The sequence below is a fragment of the Ricinus communis genome, chromosome 6, assembly GCF_019578655.1.
Source record: "Ricinus communis isolate WT05 ecotype wild-type chromosome 6, ASM1957865v1, whole genome shotgun sequence".
Lineage (NCBI taxonomy): Eukaryota > Viridiplantae > Streptophyta > Magnoliopsida > Malpighiales > Euphorbiaceae > Ricinus > Ricinus communis.
In genome coordinates, this window is record NC_063261.1 from 9359918 (window position 1) to 9378028 (window position 18111).

Sequence of the window (18111 nt, forward strand, 5' to 3'; positions counted from 1 at the left end):
AAAATAAGGGCAAAGGTGCATTTTCACTCTTAACGTTTGGGCTGAGGAGCACATTTGTCCTTATTCTTTTCTTTTTGGTGCAGATATACTAAGAACTTATGGTTTAGTTTACTTTGGCCCTCATTAAATGAAAATGAAAAGATTTGTTAAAGAATCGTTAAGTTCTTATGATGTGGCATGTAAATAAATTTAAAAATAAAAAGTGGGGCACGTCAAGTAGGTATATCAACTCAGCAGGACTTTAACACCTTTGCCTTTTTATACAAATCTTGTCAACACCATCGCCCATCGCCACCATATATTGTCACCACCACCAGCGTCCTTTCTTAATTAAAAATAACGTCTCCAACTCAACTAGAAAACTCTTTTGAATCGAATCTCCACCACCAGATATGACACTTGATGCTCTTGTTTTCTACTCTCAATAAGACGATTCCTCTTAGCAACCCTTGAATCCTAATTCTATAAACCCAGCTGCTCCAACACCTACGAAACAACATTGTAGGAAACGCTTCTTCACCAAAATCATTGCTAATCCTTCCTTCCACCATCATAGGATAGCTGGTGGTCTGGCTAAAGAAGTAAGTGTTGAAGCCTTAATTGCTATTTAGTTGGGTTTCCCATTTGGTTAATGCGTGAGCATGCGCTCGAGTCCATTTGCGTAAAGCATAAGAATTTGGTTGATTATGCTTATAATTTTCTACTATAACATGGGCGCATCAATTTTGGAGTTGTGCCTTCGATTAAAGAAGCGAAAATGGGATGTGCGGAAGGGTCCAAAAGGTAAATGTTGTCGTTGTAGGTGCTAGTCTTACTGAACTAGTTGCTGCAAGGCAATTAATGGGTATGAGATTCAACTTTCTTATTTTAGAAGGTAGAGCATAAGCTGTTTTGTAATAAAGAATTTTAAGTTTTGTTTTCCTATTTATTTTATTCTTTTATACAAATTCTTCTAGCGAATGTGCTTGGTGAATTCCTTTTATACATATAATTAATGTTATTTGAGATTGACAAATTATGTTAGTTTTAAAATTTTATTTTATATAGTTTGTTAATGTGTTTTTTATTTTCCATGAAAATGGGTAGAGAATAGCACACAAAAAATCAGAATATAAATATAACAATTTGCAACATGCTCCTGAACTCTCATGCTTGCAAACACTAGATGTTTGGCACAAATCTTGAAAGTCTTAGATTGTCTCATAGCAAGACCAACTTTATAGTCTCTTTGTGCTATAACAACTTAACTTAACAAACTCCTCTTCTTTCCATTGGTTCCCTTCCTTATCAAAATGATATAAGTTTGCTTTCATATCGAGAACTGGATCCTCAGCCTCTTCACTAGTAAAGATGGCCATCTCCTCTAGCTTAACGATTGGAGTGACTTAAGCTTTGTTTATCCTCGTCATCAGCATGAGGAGCTTCCTCGTCTTCTCTGCGACCATGATCGAGATCAGTGCTTTGCTTTCAAAGCGATAGAGTTATGTTTCTTTTTTTATGAATTATTTTGTTTATATATAAAAGAGAGAGGCGGGACCACTTAGTTTGCTTCAACGGAAGCAAAATAATGGAGTTAGTCTCTGTTATAAGTTGAGTTAAGGGAGGGACATAAATTTAAGGTTTTTGTTAGTATAAGAGTTAATTGCACCTAAAAATAACTTAAGGGCTAATCTGCTCCTGATACCATGAGAATAATAATGCACCTTTTCCTATAAAATAAAAACCAATTGAACCCCTAACTTTCTTACAACCAATCCTTAGGCATATAAGCAAGAAAATGATTAGAGGTATGGAGGAAAGCAATAAATGATGAATTTTGGGCTTTAATCAAAAACAATACTTGGAGTCTAGTTCCATGCCCTACTATTAAGACTATAATAGGAAATAAGTGGGTGTATCAAATTAAAAGAAATACAAATGGAATAGTCATCAAACGTGAAGCGAGCGTGGTTGCAAAAGGATATAATCAGAAAGTAGAGATTGACTACCATGAGACATTTACTTTGGTTATAAAGTTGTTATTATTCGAAAATTTTTTAGTGTGGTTATTCATCATGGTTGGAACTTGAGGCAGCCTTACATTTCAAATGCTTTTCTACATGACAAACTTGAGGAAGACGTATACACATCTCAGGCGATTAGTGACATTGACAAAAGCAAACCAAATTTTGTTTATAATTTAAACTGATCACTCTGGCTTGAAATAAGCACCACGTGTTAGTTTAATCGATTAAGTAACTTTTTTTTTTAATTGGATTTTGTAATTCTAAAGCTGATAACTCCTTGTCTTTCTCTATCTTTGGAATGGATAAGCTTTTCCTACTTATATATATTATTGATATAGTGATCACACACACTTCAGAGGAAAAGATTAATAAACTTGTTACTTAGATGGAGCAAGTCTTTCTAGTTAGAGATATAGGGAAATTGGCTTATTTCCTTGGCATAGAGGTGATTCCTAATAGTAATGGTATTTTGCTTTCTCAGCCTGAGTATATTCAATAACTACCTAGGCATTCAAGATGGTAGTTAACACTAATGGTTACAACTCCTCCTTTATTAAAATCAACGGGTTTGGCTATATTAAAATCAATGGGTTTGGCTATATCTTACAAAGATGGTTACAGGGTAATGGTTAGTGCTTTACAATATGTTACTCTAACTCGATCAAACATTGTTTTTTTAGTAAATAAGTTATGTTAATTTATACATTGCCCAATGAATATGTCACGACTCTATCTGTGGGCCTGTGACCGGCACTAGGTGTCACGGGCTTGGTCTTTCTACCAACAAACCGTGCGGCACTAGCTACTTTCTTCCCGTAGACAAGTAAGCTAGTCAGCCTTACTCTTCGAATGCTAGGCAAAATGCTAGCTAAGATAGCAAGAAGAACAATAGAGAACTTAAGATAGCTTAGAGAGCTTTTAGAGAGAGAAGTTGCTTGCTCTTTTATTGAACTTTTGCTTGTTTAAGCTTGATCATTACAAATGAAAAATCTAAGCTATATATAGGCCTCCACCTCCTCAATGGACGGTGATGATTGATTTGATCGAATGGCTAAGATTAAGTATCTAGAATATTCTATATAATTTCATACTTATCTACACATTCTACATGCTTCTAGATGCTTCTAGATGATTCTAGAATGTTCTAGAATGTTCTAGAATCCTCCCTTGCTTTCTTGAGAATTCTAGAGGCTTCTTGGGCCTTTGAACCTTCGTGTGATAAGGGAAAACTTGCGGGCTGTGACATTCTCCCCCACTCATTCTGGTGACGCCCTCGTCGCGTCCTTCTTGTATGCCTCGATTAAGCCCTTTATGCACCATAGCGAATCTTCGGCTTTGATGGGGAAGGAGCTTTACCATCAATAAGTCTCCCTCCTCAAACTCTGAGTGCCTCATCTTTCCATCCGCCCACTTCTTCATTCTCTTGGCGGCCTTAGTTAGATGAGCGCGTGCCATGTCGGCTTTCTCACGCCAAGATGATCTTCTGTAGACCTTTGGTTTATTTTAAAATGAATTTAGAACCATTTTTTTATAGATCTTCTTCTTTTTCAAATTCTTCTGCCTCTGAATCATCGAGGTACAAAGGTCTAGTAAATAGTGAAGAAATCACTATTGAAGATTTTACAAAGCATATTGATGATTGGGAAATACCCAAAGTCCAAAAGAAACAAATTTATGAGTTTTCAAAGTTTCCTCTCTTCAAAAATGATTTCACAATCAAAACTGAAGAAAGAGACATTCAGATTTCAAAGCCCTTTGAAGAGATTTATCTCTTAAATCCAAAAACCCTCCAAAAACATATGGAAAAGGATTATAAGTATATCCACATAGGCCTTGTCCAGGTAGGAATAAAGCCCTTTACCAGAGAAGGTTTAGATACTTCCATTTTAGCAGTCCTTAGGGATGCTAGGTTTACAAATTTTTATGATTCCTTGTTAGGTACTGTTGAGTCGAGCCTCAATAAAGGACCTATTTCTTTCAACTATTTTCCAAATATCACGATTTCTTTAAACGATAAAAATGTTTTAAAGAGCATCGTTCTTCAAATAAAGACACACAATTACAAAATGCTTGAAGGATCTATTCCGATAGCATTAATTTTTAAAATTCATTACAAAATTTCTGCCTTTGGTTTCAAACACAAGCTTCACTCACCAAAAGGAGAAACCCTGTTCCTACAAACAGATCTATCCAAATCCAACGCAACCATTCCAAAAACCATTCAATGGAAAGACATCACTCTTCCAGAAGAATGGATCCTTGAAGGTGCAACCCAACCTACATCTCCAAAGCAAACAGAAGCAAACACAAACCTCAAACACATAGCCCAATTCCCAGATGGAAAGGTAAAGATCACATTCAACAGAAAATCATCTTCCTCTAGATTTTCTGATGATGGTTCTTCAACATCGACCATAGATATTGGAAGGGTATCCAAAATACCTTCTGTTATTTATGCTCCTTACAAAGAACCAATTCCATCTCAAACACAACCCCGATTTTCAACATCTGATGTTCCAAACAATATGCTTCAGAATGTTGATTACCAAAGCAATATCCCCAGACCAATTTACAATGATCCAAAGAAAGATGACGAAGATATAGAGATTACCTCTACCCCATCTTCACCATCACCATCAGCCATAACCCAAAATCTTGAAGCAGAGATCAACATGATTTCAAAAGATTTTCAAATAGATAAAAAACTTTTGCATGAAGATTTCTATTCAAAGAAAAACCATCTTAAAAAACTTTGGTTTTTTAAGAATTTTTTGCAAGAAAAAGATAGTATTCAAGAAAGATACTATCAATTTTGCATTCAAAACAAAGCCCAAATCAAATTTTTTGATTGGTTTCAAATCTATTGCAAAGAAAATGGTATCCTTTATCATTTCAAAGAAAAGCTCATTAGTCCTGTCACAGTAAGGAACAAAGCCCCTGAATGGAAGGTAGGAGAAAACCTAACCGTCCAGTCTGATCATCCTCCCCTTAGGAAAATAACTATTCCCTATGGAAAGAGTGAGATAGAATCTACTCCTTACAAATTGGTAGGAGAAGACCTAGACAAGAATGTCAAGAATATTGTTCAGCAGAACAATTTCTCAAACACTTGTCTTAACACTATAGAAAAACAGCTGGTTAGAATAGAAAACCAGATCCAAAAACCTCATGTAGTCTTAACCTCTCAAATCCCCAGTACTGGTCATCCAAAAGAGTCCAACCAGTCAGAAAAGCTCAAAAACCCAGTCTTCAAACCATACCAGATTACAAAGCCTAGCCAAGACCATTTCCAAAAGCAAACTGAGTTTGCTAAAGCAGTCAGAGATCAGCTAAGCAAATTAGCAACCTCTGAGTCTTCCAAAAATCTAGTACCAGATACTCCTCAAAGCAGTAGGAATATCAGTGCTTTAGATCAAGCCCAAAGCGATGAATCCAATGATTCAGACCTTGAAAGCCCTATTCAAAAACCCTTCAACATTAACAGATTGGGATTACAAGCCTCTAGATTGTCCTGGCATACTCCTAAGAGTACTGCTCCAGACCTAGGAATTGAAAATAGGAACAACATCCTAACCCAGTCTAGATTCAATGCCTCCTCCGTCTATGAATGAAATATAGATGGAATGTCTGAATATAACATCCTTGGTCTCTTGCAACAGATGACCATGGCAGCCAATGCCTACAAAACCCAAAGCGGTACCTCAGATAGAGCCATTGCTGAGCTCCTGATAGCTGGATTTTCTGGCCAGCTTAAAGGATGGTGGGATTACCATCTCACTCAAGCACAACAGCTCCAAATCCTAGGTGCTATCCAAACCACAGTGGAAGGAACTCCCATATTAGATGAATTAGGAAATCCGATTGAGGATGCAGTATCAACTTTAATCCTCACAATTTCCCTTCATTTCATAGGAGATCCTTCTCTTCTGAAAGAAAAAAATGCTGAGCTCCTTAGCAATCTAACCTGTAAAAAGCTTAGCAATTTCCAAACCTACAAAGACACCTTCCTAACCAGAGTCATGCTTAGGGAAGATTCTAGCCAACCTTTCTAGAAAGAGAAATTCTTAGCCGGTTTACCTAAGATTCTAGGTGAAAGAGTTAGGAATACCATAAGAGAGGCACATAATGGTCAGATCCCTTATGATTTCTATACTTATGGTGAGCTAGTTAGCCTTACCCAGAAAGAAGGTTTAAAGATATGTCATGACCTTAAGCTCCAAAGACAGCTCAAATGGGAGATGAAAAAGACTAGGCAGGAACTAGGTAGTTTCTGTAACCAGTTTAAGTATAACCCCATAGAGCCCTCTTCTTCCTGCAAAGGGAAATGCAAAGAAAATTTTTCAAAATCTTTTAAGAAAAAGCGATTTTTTAAAAATAGAAAGACTCCTAGAAGCAAGGAGAATTTCTACAAAAAACCATCTTCTTCCAAATTTTCAAAACAAAATCCTAAAAAAGATTTTTCTAAAATTCCATGCTTTAAATGTGGTAAGAAATGCCATACTTCAAAGTATTGTAGATTTTCCAAAAAACTCCATGAGCTCCAAATAGAAGAAGAAGTTTTAGCAAAAATTTCTGCTCTTCTAGTCGATTCTTCTGAATCAGAATTCTCAAACAGTGAGGAAGAATTTCAAATTGATGAAATCAAAACCTCATCTGAGTCTTCTAAAACAGATTCTGAAAGTTTTTCAAAGAATATTAATATGCTCACTAAGCAACAAGAAGCTCTTCTTGAAGCTGTTAAGCATATTAATGATCCTCAAATCCAAAAACAAGCTTTGAAAGAGATTTTAAAAACTGAATCCCTTGTTCCCTCTTCTAGTAAGAACACTTATGATCTTACTATGATTTTGGACAAAGGGAAGAAGTTGAAAAACCCTCTTCCTACTGTTCAAGAACTTCAAAAAGAGATTAAAGCCATCAAAACAGAACTTAAAGAGTTGAAAGAAAAACAACAAAATGATTATATTTTGCTTTAAAGCCTGATCCTCAAGCAGAATAGTGATTCCGATTCTGATGAGGAAAATGATTTTCAAAATCTTGAAGTTTCTGAAAATGTTCCTGAAAATTTTATCAATGTTTTAAAGGAAATTACTTCAAGAAAGTATTTGATTCAAATAAAGCTTGTTTTCCCTGGTGATTTCCAGATAGAAACCATCGCCTTGTTTGATACAGGAGCAGATTTTAATTGTATCAACTGCGAGTTGGTTCCTAAAAGGTATCATCAAGAAACCAAAAAGAGGCTGACTTCAGCCAATTCTTCAAAGATTAAGATTGCTGGTAAAACTGAAGCCGCAATTCTTAATAACAACATTGCTTTAAAGAATATTTTTATTCTTACAAAAGATCTTCAGCAAACGGTTATTTTGGGGACTTCTTTTATCAATTTGATAACTCCCTTCAAAGTGACTACTGCTGGAATTATTTTCAAAGCTAAAGATTCAAAGATTGTTTTTCCTTTCTTAGAAAAACCTAAAAAGCGAAATCTTAATCTTATCAAAGCCCATTCGATTTACAATTTTGAAATCAATGCTTTGATCAAAGGAAAACAAACCCATCTTTCTCATCTTCAATAAGATGTGGGTTTGAAAAGAATCCAAGATCAATTGCAAAATGATCTTATTCAAAGAAAAGTTTCTGATTTTCAAATGAAGATCGAAAAAGAACTCTATTCTGATCTTCCAAATGCTTTTTGGAATCGAAAGCAACATATGGTAGATTTGCCATATGAAAACGATTTTTCTAATAAGCAAATCCCTACTAAAGCTAGACCCATTCAGATGAATGAGTCTTTAGAAAGCCATTGTAGAATTGAGATTAGAGATCTTGAGCAAAAAGGTTTTATTTCAAAGTCTAGATCACCCTGGTCTTGTGCAGCTTTCTATGTCAACAAGAATAGCGAGATAGAAAGGGAAACTCCTAGGCTAGTGATCAATTACAAACCTTTGAATAAAGCTCTAAAGTGGATTAGGTATCCTATTCCAAACAAAAAAGATCTTCTTCAAAAACTTCATTCTGCATTCATCTTTTCAAAGTTTGATATGAAATCAGGATTTTGGCAAATCCAGATTGATCCAAAAGATCGTTACAAAACGGCTTTTACAGTTCCATTTGGCCAGTATGAATGGAATGTAATGCCTTTCGGATTGAAAAATGCTCCTTCTGAATTTCAAAAAATCATGAACGACATTTTTAATCCTTATTCAAAGTTTTGCATTGTCTACATTAATGATGTGTTAATCTTTTCAAATTCCATTGAACAACATTTCAAACACTTAGAAACATTTTTCTATGTTGTTAAAAAGAGTGGTTTAGTGGTTTCAAAAACCAAGATATCTCTTTTTCAAACAAAAATAAGATTTCTTGGACATTATATCTCTCGGGGCACTATCACCCCAATTGAAAGATCCCTTGCATTCACTTCAAAGTTTCCAGATAGAATTTTGGAAAAAACCCAATTACAAAGATTTCTTGGTAGTTTAAATTATGTCATGGATTTTTATCCAAATTTAAACTGTCTTGCAAAGCCCCTTCATGATAGGCTAAGGAAAAATCCCCCTCCTTGACCGATCAAGACACAAAATTGTTCAAAGCATAAAAAGCAAGTTTTAGAAATTCCATGCCTCAGATTTACTGATCCATCCGCATTCAAAATTGTTGAAACTGATGCATCGGAATTAGGTTATGGTGGGATTCTTAAACAAATCCAAAATTCCAAAGAATGTATTGTCCAGTTTTATACACTCGAATGATACGCAAAAGAATTACTCAACTATCAAAAAGGAAATTCTTTCGATAGTTTTGTGTATTTCCAAATTTCAAAGTGATCTTTTAAATCAAAAATTTCTTTTAAGGATTGATTGCAAATCTGCTAAAGAAGTTTTACAAAAGGATGTTCAAAATATAGCTTCCAAACAGATTTTTGCCCGTTGGCAAGCTATTCTTTCTGTTTTTGATTTTGAAATCGAATTTATTAGAGGAGATTCGAATTCTATCGCAGACTTTCTAACCAGAGAGTTTCTTCAAAAACAAGAGTGAAAAATGCCGCAAAAATCCAAATCCAAAGAAGAAAAATCAACGGCAAGTTCAAAGCCGGCTCAAAGCCCAATGAAGGAAATTCTCCCTTCATCTTCAAAGCCTATCAGGACCTGGACTGAAATTATCCAGGAGGAAATTGATCAACCAGATCCAGTTCAACAACAAATGGATCATTCCAAAGCTGATCAAGCCCAACAAATTCAGGAATGGCTTGCTCAGCAAGACCCTAAATTCCTTCAAAGGGTTGAAGAATATAAAAGGCAGATGGTTCATTCCCTATCCGAACCATCTTCAAAGCAAATAATTCCAAAGCTAGAAACAACTCCAAAGTCGTCCTCCTCCTCCATCAAGGGTAAAGGTATACTCTCTATCCCTTTTCAAAAAACCGAGATAGAAATTTTCCCTCAAAGTCTATCTCAAAGTTCAAATAGTATTTCAAAGCCAAATTCTCAAGAAATTGTTTTGTCTCAATCAAAACGTTTTAAATCCAATGAGTATTTGGAAAAACAAAGTTTTCAAAATATTTTAACAATTGAGAAAGGATTCTGTACAGAAAACCCCTCTAAACTGGCTTCAAAGATTTTCCCTCCAAGATGGTATTTCAAACCCTGGAATGTTTCAAAGCCTCAGTCTTACTACCAGTCTATCCTTGAGATAACTGGTTCCGCCAAATTCAAATATTTCAAAAAGAACAAAACCCATAAAGATCCTGCATACTCCACATGCACCATTCAAAGAATCCTTCCCCCTTCTGATTGGGGAATGGATTTACACTCTCCCAGATCTTTTCCAACATCCCTTCAAAGAACCTATCCTTCAAACCTAAACACCTCCTTCAACTATTGGGATTACCAGCAAGCCTGGTTTAATACATTTCTCCTCCAAAACGAAGGACAAAGCCACTCTTGATTTTTCTACTTCGATACAAGCCTCATTCAAACTTCAAAGATCCCCTATGGTTCAAACAATGGTGGAATTATTATGGTAATGTCCCTGAAACCATAATTCCAGAAGTCTTGCCCTTGTTTAACCTCTTCAAAGCCAATTACAAACCTAACAAAATAGAAAGGCGTTTTCCCCCGCTACTCCTATTTTGTTCAAATTTCTTTCTCCCCTAGGTATGTGTCTGGTATTTTCATTTCAACCAATCTCCAGACGGTGAAATCATCCTCACCCAGAGATTCAAAGTAAAATGGTGGGATAAATTTAACCACCAAGATAAAACAAAAATCAGAAATAGATCAGAAGATCAACAAGTTTCTGGTGTGCAGGATCCTTAGACGAGGCAAGCACAGAGCATACGCTTGATGATAATGAAGATGATAGATAGGAAAATAAACTTTAAATTTTTATTGATAATAACAGACTTTGAACATGAACATATAAGCAAACTTTGAATAAATAAACAAACTTTGTAAAACTTTGAACAGAAGAAAATATAAACTTACAAGAGGAGTACAAGAATGTAAGAGGAAAAACTCTCTCTCTAAACTCACTCTTTTCACTCTATATTTCTTCTCTTTGTAGTGAGACTTGTATAATAGAAGAGGCTCTTCTTCGTATTATGCATTCTGAGGTTTTCTAAGGAGGACTCCTCTTTTTATAGAGGTCTTTGAGCTTTGGATACCTTCATCAGGGCTTTGGATTCTTCTTGTTAGTGGAGTAGAAATGATTCCACTTTTCTTTGGAGTTTTTCAATAATGCTTCACGCCTTTGGAGAAAGATGTCGGCCATATCTTTGAAAGAATCTTTTGCTTTTTCTTTGAAAGAATCTTTTGCTTTTTCTTTTTGACTTTTCTTTTTGTCTTTTGTCTTTTTCTTTTCTTTTCTTTTCTTTTTCTTTTTTTTTTCTTTTTGAACCCGGGCTTTTGGCCCAACACAAGGAACCTTGGGCTGCCATTTCTGGTTTTCAACCCATGGACTTTTCACGGAGATCATTTTATGGGCTTGAAAATCCCAAAACAATCATCCTCGTTGGAATCACCGTCCAGGTCTATTGCCGCTGTACTGGCACTAGAGGAGGAAGATGATGCTTTTGATTTGCCTTTAGAAGAAGCAGTCTCTGACAATTGTTTAATTAATTGTAAGAAATCTTCTTCTGTTTGGGCTGCAGTAAGCTTTGGAATTAAAAAAGACTTATGTGCCAGGAACGTGGTTTGTTCTTTTGGAGGTGGCAAGAAGCTATTTTTGGTAAGGAAGTTTTGGACAGCTTTGAGGGATAATTTATCTTGGTGGTTAAATTTATCCCACCATTTTACTTTGAATCTCCGGGTAAGGATGATTTTCAGGGGCTTTGTTCCTTACTGTGACAGGACTAATGAGCTTTTCTTTGAAAGGATAAAGGATACCATTTTCTTTGCAATAGATTTGAAACCAATCAAAAAATTTGATTTGGGCTTTGTTTTGAATGCAAAATTGATAGTATCTTTCTTGAATACTATCTTTTTCTTGCAAAAAATTCTTAAAAAACCAAAGTTTTTTAAGATGGTTTTTCTTTGAATAGAAATCTTCATGCAAAAGTTTTTTTATCTATTTGAAAATCTTTTGAAATCATGTTGATCTCTGCTTCAAGATTTTGGGTTATGGCTGATGGTGATGGTGAAGATGGGGTAGAGATTACCTCTACCCCATCTTTACCATAATTCCACCATTGTTTAAACCAGTAGGGGATCTTTGAAGTTTCAATTAATTCCAGAAGTCTTGCCCTTGTTTAACCTCTTCAAAGCCAATTACAAACCTCACAAAATAGAAAGGCGTTTTCCCCCGCTACTCCTATTTTATTCAAATTTCTTTCTCCCCTGGGTATGTGTCTGGTATTTTCATTTCAACCAATCTCCAGACGGTAAAATCATCCTTACCCGGAGATTCAAAATAAAATGGTGGGATAAATTTAACCACCAAGATAAATTATCCCTCAAAGCTGTCCAAAACTTCCTTACCAAAAATAGCTTCTTGCCACCTCCAAAAGAACAAACCACGCTCCCGCATGTAAGTCTTTTTTAATTCCAAAGCTTGTTTCAAATGTGAAGAAGATTTCTTACAATTAATTAAACAATTGTCAGAGACTGCTTCTTCTAAAGGCAAATCAAAAGCATCATCTTCCTCCTCTAGTGCCAGTACAGCGACAATAGACCTGGACGGTGATTCCAACGAGGATGATTGTTTTGGGATTTTCAAGCCCATAAAATGATCTCCGTGAAAAGTCCATGGGTTGAAAACCAGAAATGGCAGCCCAAGGTTCCTTGTGTTGGGCCAAAAGCCCGGGTTCAAAAAGAAAAAGAAAAAGAAAAAGAAAAGAATAGAAAAGAAAAAGACAAAAGACAAAAAGAAAAAGTCAAAAAGAAAAAGCAAAAGATTCTTTCAAAGAAAAAGCAAAAGATTCTTTCAAAGATATGGCCGACATCTTTCTCCAAAGGCGTGAAGCATTATTGAAAAACTCCAAAGAAAAGTGGAATCATTTCTACTCCACTAACAAGAAGAATCCAAAGCCCTGATGAAGGTATCCAAAGCTCAAAGACCTCTATAAAAAGAGGAGTCCTCCTTAGAAGACCTCAGAATGCATAATACGAAGAAGAGCCTCTTCTATTATACAAGTCTCACTACAAAGAGAAGAAATATAGAGTGAAAAGAGTGAGTTTAGAGAGAGAGAGAGTTTTTCCTCTTACATTCTTGTACTCCTCTTGTAAGTTTATATTTTCTTTTATTCAAAGTTTTACAAAGTTTGTTTATTTATTCAAAGTTTGCTTATATGTTCATGTTCAAAGTCTGTTATTATCAATAAAAGTTCAAAGTTTATTTCCCTATCTATCATCTTCATTATCATCAAGCGTATGCTCTGTGCTTGCCTCGTCTGAGGATCCTGCACACCAGAAACTTGTTGATCTTCTGATCTGTTTCTGATTTTTGTTCTAATTTGGTATCAGAGCCATTTGGGTTCCGGGATTAGAAGCATATCTACATTAAAAAGATTTTAAACTCATTTTAAACTGCATCATATTTCTGATAAACAAGCATTGTTCATTTTATGCGCAGTAGTAAGTCCCGATGGGTATAGGGCAGTAAAGCTGAGAGCTGTGGTTCATGTTTGTTTAAAAGTCATTTTAGAACCATTTTTCTATAGATCTTCTTCTTTCTCAAATTCTTCTGCCTCTGAATCATCGAGGTACAAAGGTCTAGTAAATAGTGAAGAAATCACTATTGAAGATTTTACAAAGCATATTGATGATTGGGAAATACTCAAAGTCCAAAAGAAACAAATTTATGAGTTTTCAAAGTTTCCTCTCTTCAAAACTGATTTCACAATCAAAACTGAAGAAAGAGACATTCAGATTTCAAAGCCCTTTGAAGAGATTTATCTCTTAAATCCAAAGACCCTCCAAAAACATATGGAAAAGGATTATAAGTATATCCACATAGGCCTTGTCCAGGTAGGAATAAAGCCCCTTACCAGAAAAGGTTTAGATACTTCCATTTTAGCAGTCCTTAGGGATGCTAGGTTTACAAATTTTTATGATTCCTTGTTAGGTACTGTTGAGTCGAGCCTCAATAAAGGACCTATTTCTTTCAACTGTTTTCCAAATATCACGATTTCTTTAAACGATAAAAATATTTTAAAGAGCATCGTTCTTCAAATAAAGACGCACAATTACAAAATGCTTGAAGGATCTATTCCGATAGCATTAATTTTCAAAATTTATTATAAAGCTATGATTTCTGCCTTTGGTTTCAAACACAAGCTTCACTCACCAAAAGGAGAAACCCTGTTCCTACAAACAGATCTATCCAAATCCAACGCAACCATTCCAAAAACCATTCAATGGAAAGACATCACTCTTCCAGAAGAATGGATCCTTGAAGGTGCAACCCAACCTACATCTCCAAAGCAAACAGAACCAAACACAAACCTCAAACACATAGCCCAATTCCCAGATGGAAAGGTAAAGATCACATTCAATAGAAAATCATCTTCCTCTAGATTTTCTGATGATGGTTCTTCAACATCAACCATAGATATTGGAAGGGTATCCAAAATACCTTCTGTTATTTATGCTCCTTACAAAGAACCAATTCTATCTCAAACACAACCCCGATTTTCAACATCTATAGCAAATCTTATTAGTCAATAACTCAATTATAATATAATTTTATCCATTACAACAATATTTCATTACTAATATTTAACCACACAAATACTACATATTTAAATCAGTCCGTCACCACAATTAGATAACATATGTCCAATTGGTTTAACATGCCAAAAGTAAATAAAAAGTTTTAGAATCACTATTGAGGAAAAGAAGAAATTTAATAATCAGATATACAAATAAATTTAATTATATTAAGTTCGAAGAAGAAAGATGTCGTACTGCCAAGGAGAAGAACTATTGAAGACCTAGTTCACACCTGAAAAATTAAATAGAGACTATTAGTCTCGAGAATAGGTTAAAATCATATAATCTAAAAATAAAAACAAACATCTAAATAAAATAATTATTTAAATAGTATAAAAATATTATATAATATTAAAGCGCGTGTAATATGTCATAATTTGGAAAGATACAGTTTTAACATTTACGGGTTGAGTACCTCAATAGAAGCCTAAGCTCCAATTTTATAAGCCTTTCGGCTCTCTTATTCCAATAAGACTGGCGCCCAGAGAGCAAAACTCGACCAAAGTCCTTAAATCCAATCTGGTCACTTAATTACAAATACAGTCGGCGCCTAGAGAGCAATGCTCGATTAGGGACCTTCCCTCCAACAAATCAAAATTTCTATAAGCCTAGAGAGCTATGCTCGACCATGGCACATCACATGAACCTTTTCCTATTACCTATCTCTGATTTATACCGATGCGCACACGTCCTAATGCAACCCGTCATATGGTATATTCTACTATTGTCTTATCTCGAGCTACATTACATATTTAACATCAATAATATTAAAATTAACATGATACATAAACAATCATAATATTTTTTGATTTAAAGTTAAATATTAAAATCAAATAATATCAGTTATGATGGGCATAAAATTTATAATGCTATAATAATAATAATAATAATAATAATAATAATAATAATAATAATAATGATGATGATGACAAATATAATGGCAATAATAATAATAATAATAATAATAATATTGATAATACTGAAAATAAAATTTAATAATAATAATACTACTAATAATACTCATAATAATTATTAATAAAATAATATTGCATTTAAATTTGGATATGACACGTGCAGTTGATTATATGACTTTAACTCATAATTCTGTCGAATTTCTTCTAGTTGCTCTTATGCCTCTAGTATTTAATTTAGTTATTCACAGCCACAATTATTACAAAACTGAATAATAATTAATTACAGTAATTAATCCATAATATTTATAAGTAATCTATCAATAAATTAAATTGAATTATTTATTTATTTATAATTACCAATTAATAGATTTAAAAATTCCTCATATTTTTTAAAGTTCAATTAAATTATACCGAGCCAAAAATTTAAAATTCTGTGTGTCCAAAAACACAAGGGTTCGAAAGCCGTTACAGTCAACAATTTCGGAATTCGGATCTAAAGGCGCCCACACGAAACTTGAGAAGCATGATGTCCAAATACACCAAAATTACAACAGCTCTTGTTGGAAAATGTCAAATCGTGGAGGAGAATTTGCTCCAGTGAGGCAATACGAAGTCTGCCGGCGGAGGATGGAGGATGAGGAGGGGCTATTCTTGGGTTTTGGAGGTGAGGAACCCAAATTTCCGCGTCAGGTGGGGCATGGGGCATTGACAGGAGGCTGATCCGAAGGTGGCAGCGATGAAGGGAGCTTTCCTCCCTCAAGCTCGACGTCTGAAGGTGAAGAAAAGAAGTATGACAAGTGCGTCGGTGGAAGGGAAGGCGGAGGAAGAGTTTTTGGTGGTTAGTGGTGGTGAGGGACGAAAAAAATGGCAGAAATAGGGAGAAGGGAGATGGTGGCGTCGTGAAAGGAGAGAAGGAGAAGGAAGAATTTTGGGTTTTTTTACCTACAGGGATCAAATGCAACATTTTTCATCAATAAAAATGCCCTTAAGCCCTCCTTTTGTTCTCTTGCTACAGTATCACCCCCTTTATTTTATTTTATTTTATCATGCATATATATATACACACTTAATGTTACATTAAACAATTGAATACTGATCTAATACTTAATGAAATCACTAATGTCATCAGTAACATAAACTAGGTCCCTTTTATAATTTAAGAATAAATATTTTTATTAAGGACAATTTAAATAAAATTTGACTTGTTTAATATCACAAAATAATATTTTAAAGTCACCAAAAATTAACATATTAAAATTATTTGAAAATATAGAATTGTACGGTAATTATATTAATTAGTTACTAAAATAATAATTAAATGCCCAACGTAGTACTGAAAAAACTTATTTACTAAAATGCCCCAAAGTAATATTAAAATCATAATTCAAAATATTACAGGGTATTACAAAATATCCATTGGAAGGTGCTTAATCATTTGCTTTGATATCATAAATACACCTTATCGTTTGGATTGTCTTTGGTTCGATGTTCTATTCTCAATCTTCATAATTTCGCTAATAGTGACCGGAGAGGATGTTCAAATGATAGTGGTTAGGAGATTTACTTAAGTAGTAATCTTGTTGGCTGGATTGCCAAAAAGCAACTAACAATTGCTTGTTTCTTTAACAGAGGATAAATATAAAGCTCTTGCAAATGCAACTAGTGAGGCCATTAGGTTAAAAGCTCATTTGAATGAGATTGTTTCTCCAGTTTCTTTTCCTACTAATATTAGGTGTGACAATCTTAGTGTTGTTTATTTGTATTCAAATCCTGTGTTTCATCCTCGTACTAAGCACCCAAAGCTTGATTACAATTTTGTTATGGAACGGGTTGGAAACAAGGAATTTCAATTTTAGTTTGACATTCGAGGATCAAATTGCAAATATCCTAACCAAGCTTTTGCCTTCACAATGGTTTCTTCTTCTTCGGCTTATGCTTTGTGTTGAGAGGGGGATAAGGAGACAAGTGATAACTTCACTTTTTACTAATCCTATCCATTATATGTTAGTTGTGTATTTATCATTCTGTTGTAACTAGAATAGGTATCTATATATATCACCTTTGTATTGTAATTTTATTAACCTAATTTAATCAATAAAATTCAATTGTTTTTACAGGAAGACGTTGCTTTGATTAAAGAAATTGGATTGAACTCTTTTAGATTCTCAATCTCATGGTCAAGAATACTACCTTGTGAGATTATTATTTTTATTTAGAATCATTTAACATATGCACAAAGACATACTATCTCATAGTCTAACTGTAATATTTATATCCTCAGATGGAAGAATTAGTGCAGGAGTGAACCAAGAGGGTGTCAATTTCTACAACTCCTTAATTGATGAGCTCGTATCAAACGGTTAGGTTATATCATAAATACATGTGAAAATATCTCACTCTAATTTTAGAAGTGTGCAAATAACTCACTTTGAACAGGTATTGAGCCTTTTATAACTTTATTCCACTGGGATCTTCCTCAAGCACTCGAAGATGAATATGGTGGATTTTTGAACCCAAGAATTGTGTAAGTAGAAATGCTTCACTTTATTCAAATAAAATAGAATAAAACATGGGTTTTTCATTTCACTAATTTTAAAACTTTATAAATTGATTTTTTCACTAAAACTTATAGGGAGGATTATCGTGAATATGTGGACTTTTGCTTTGATAAGTTTGGAGATAGAGTGAAGAATTGGGCCACAATTAACGAGCCAAATTATTTTAGTTGTTTTGGATATGCAACTGGAGATACTGCACCTGGTCGATGCTCTAATTATATAGGAAATTGTACTGCTGGAAACTCTGCAACTGAACCTTATATAGTAATCCACAATATGATTCTTTGTCATGCAACTGCTGTTAAATTATACAGGCAAAAGTACCAGGTAAGCTGTTCTATTTTAAACTGTTAATTTTGTAACTGTCCTAAATGTTTTAAACATTTTAAATATACTACATATTTTTATTTAAGTGTTTTCATCAAGT

The 18111-nt window shown here is 34.4% G+C and overlaps 1 protein-coding gene across 4 annotated transcripts in view; it reads left to right on the forward strand.

The window, feature by feature from the left end:
• Positions 1 to 18111, forward strand: part of LOC8289338 (beta-glucosidase 17) — a 57253-nt gene that overhangs the window by 14344 nt on the left and 24798 nt on the right. For all 4 annotated transcript variants that reach the window (XR_007216404.1, XM_048375864.1, XM_048375866.1 and 1 more), the window contains 4 exons: positions 17244 to 17319; positions 17408 to 17485; positions 17563 to 17650; positions 17759 to 18011. Coding sequence is in view for 3 of the 4 variants with exons in the window: in XM_048375864.1 (XP_048231821.1) it covers positions 17244 to 17319; positions 17408 to 17485; positions 17563 to 17650; positions 17759 to 18011 (495 nt within the window). In the remaining variant the exon portion in view is untranslated. The remainder of the gene's footprint in view (positions 1 to 17243; positions 17320 to 17407; positions 17486 to 17562; positions 17651 to 17758; positions 18012 to 18111) is intronic.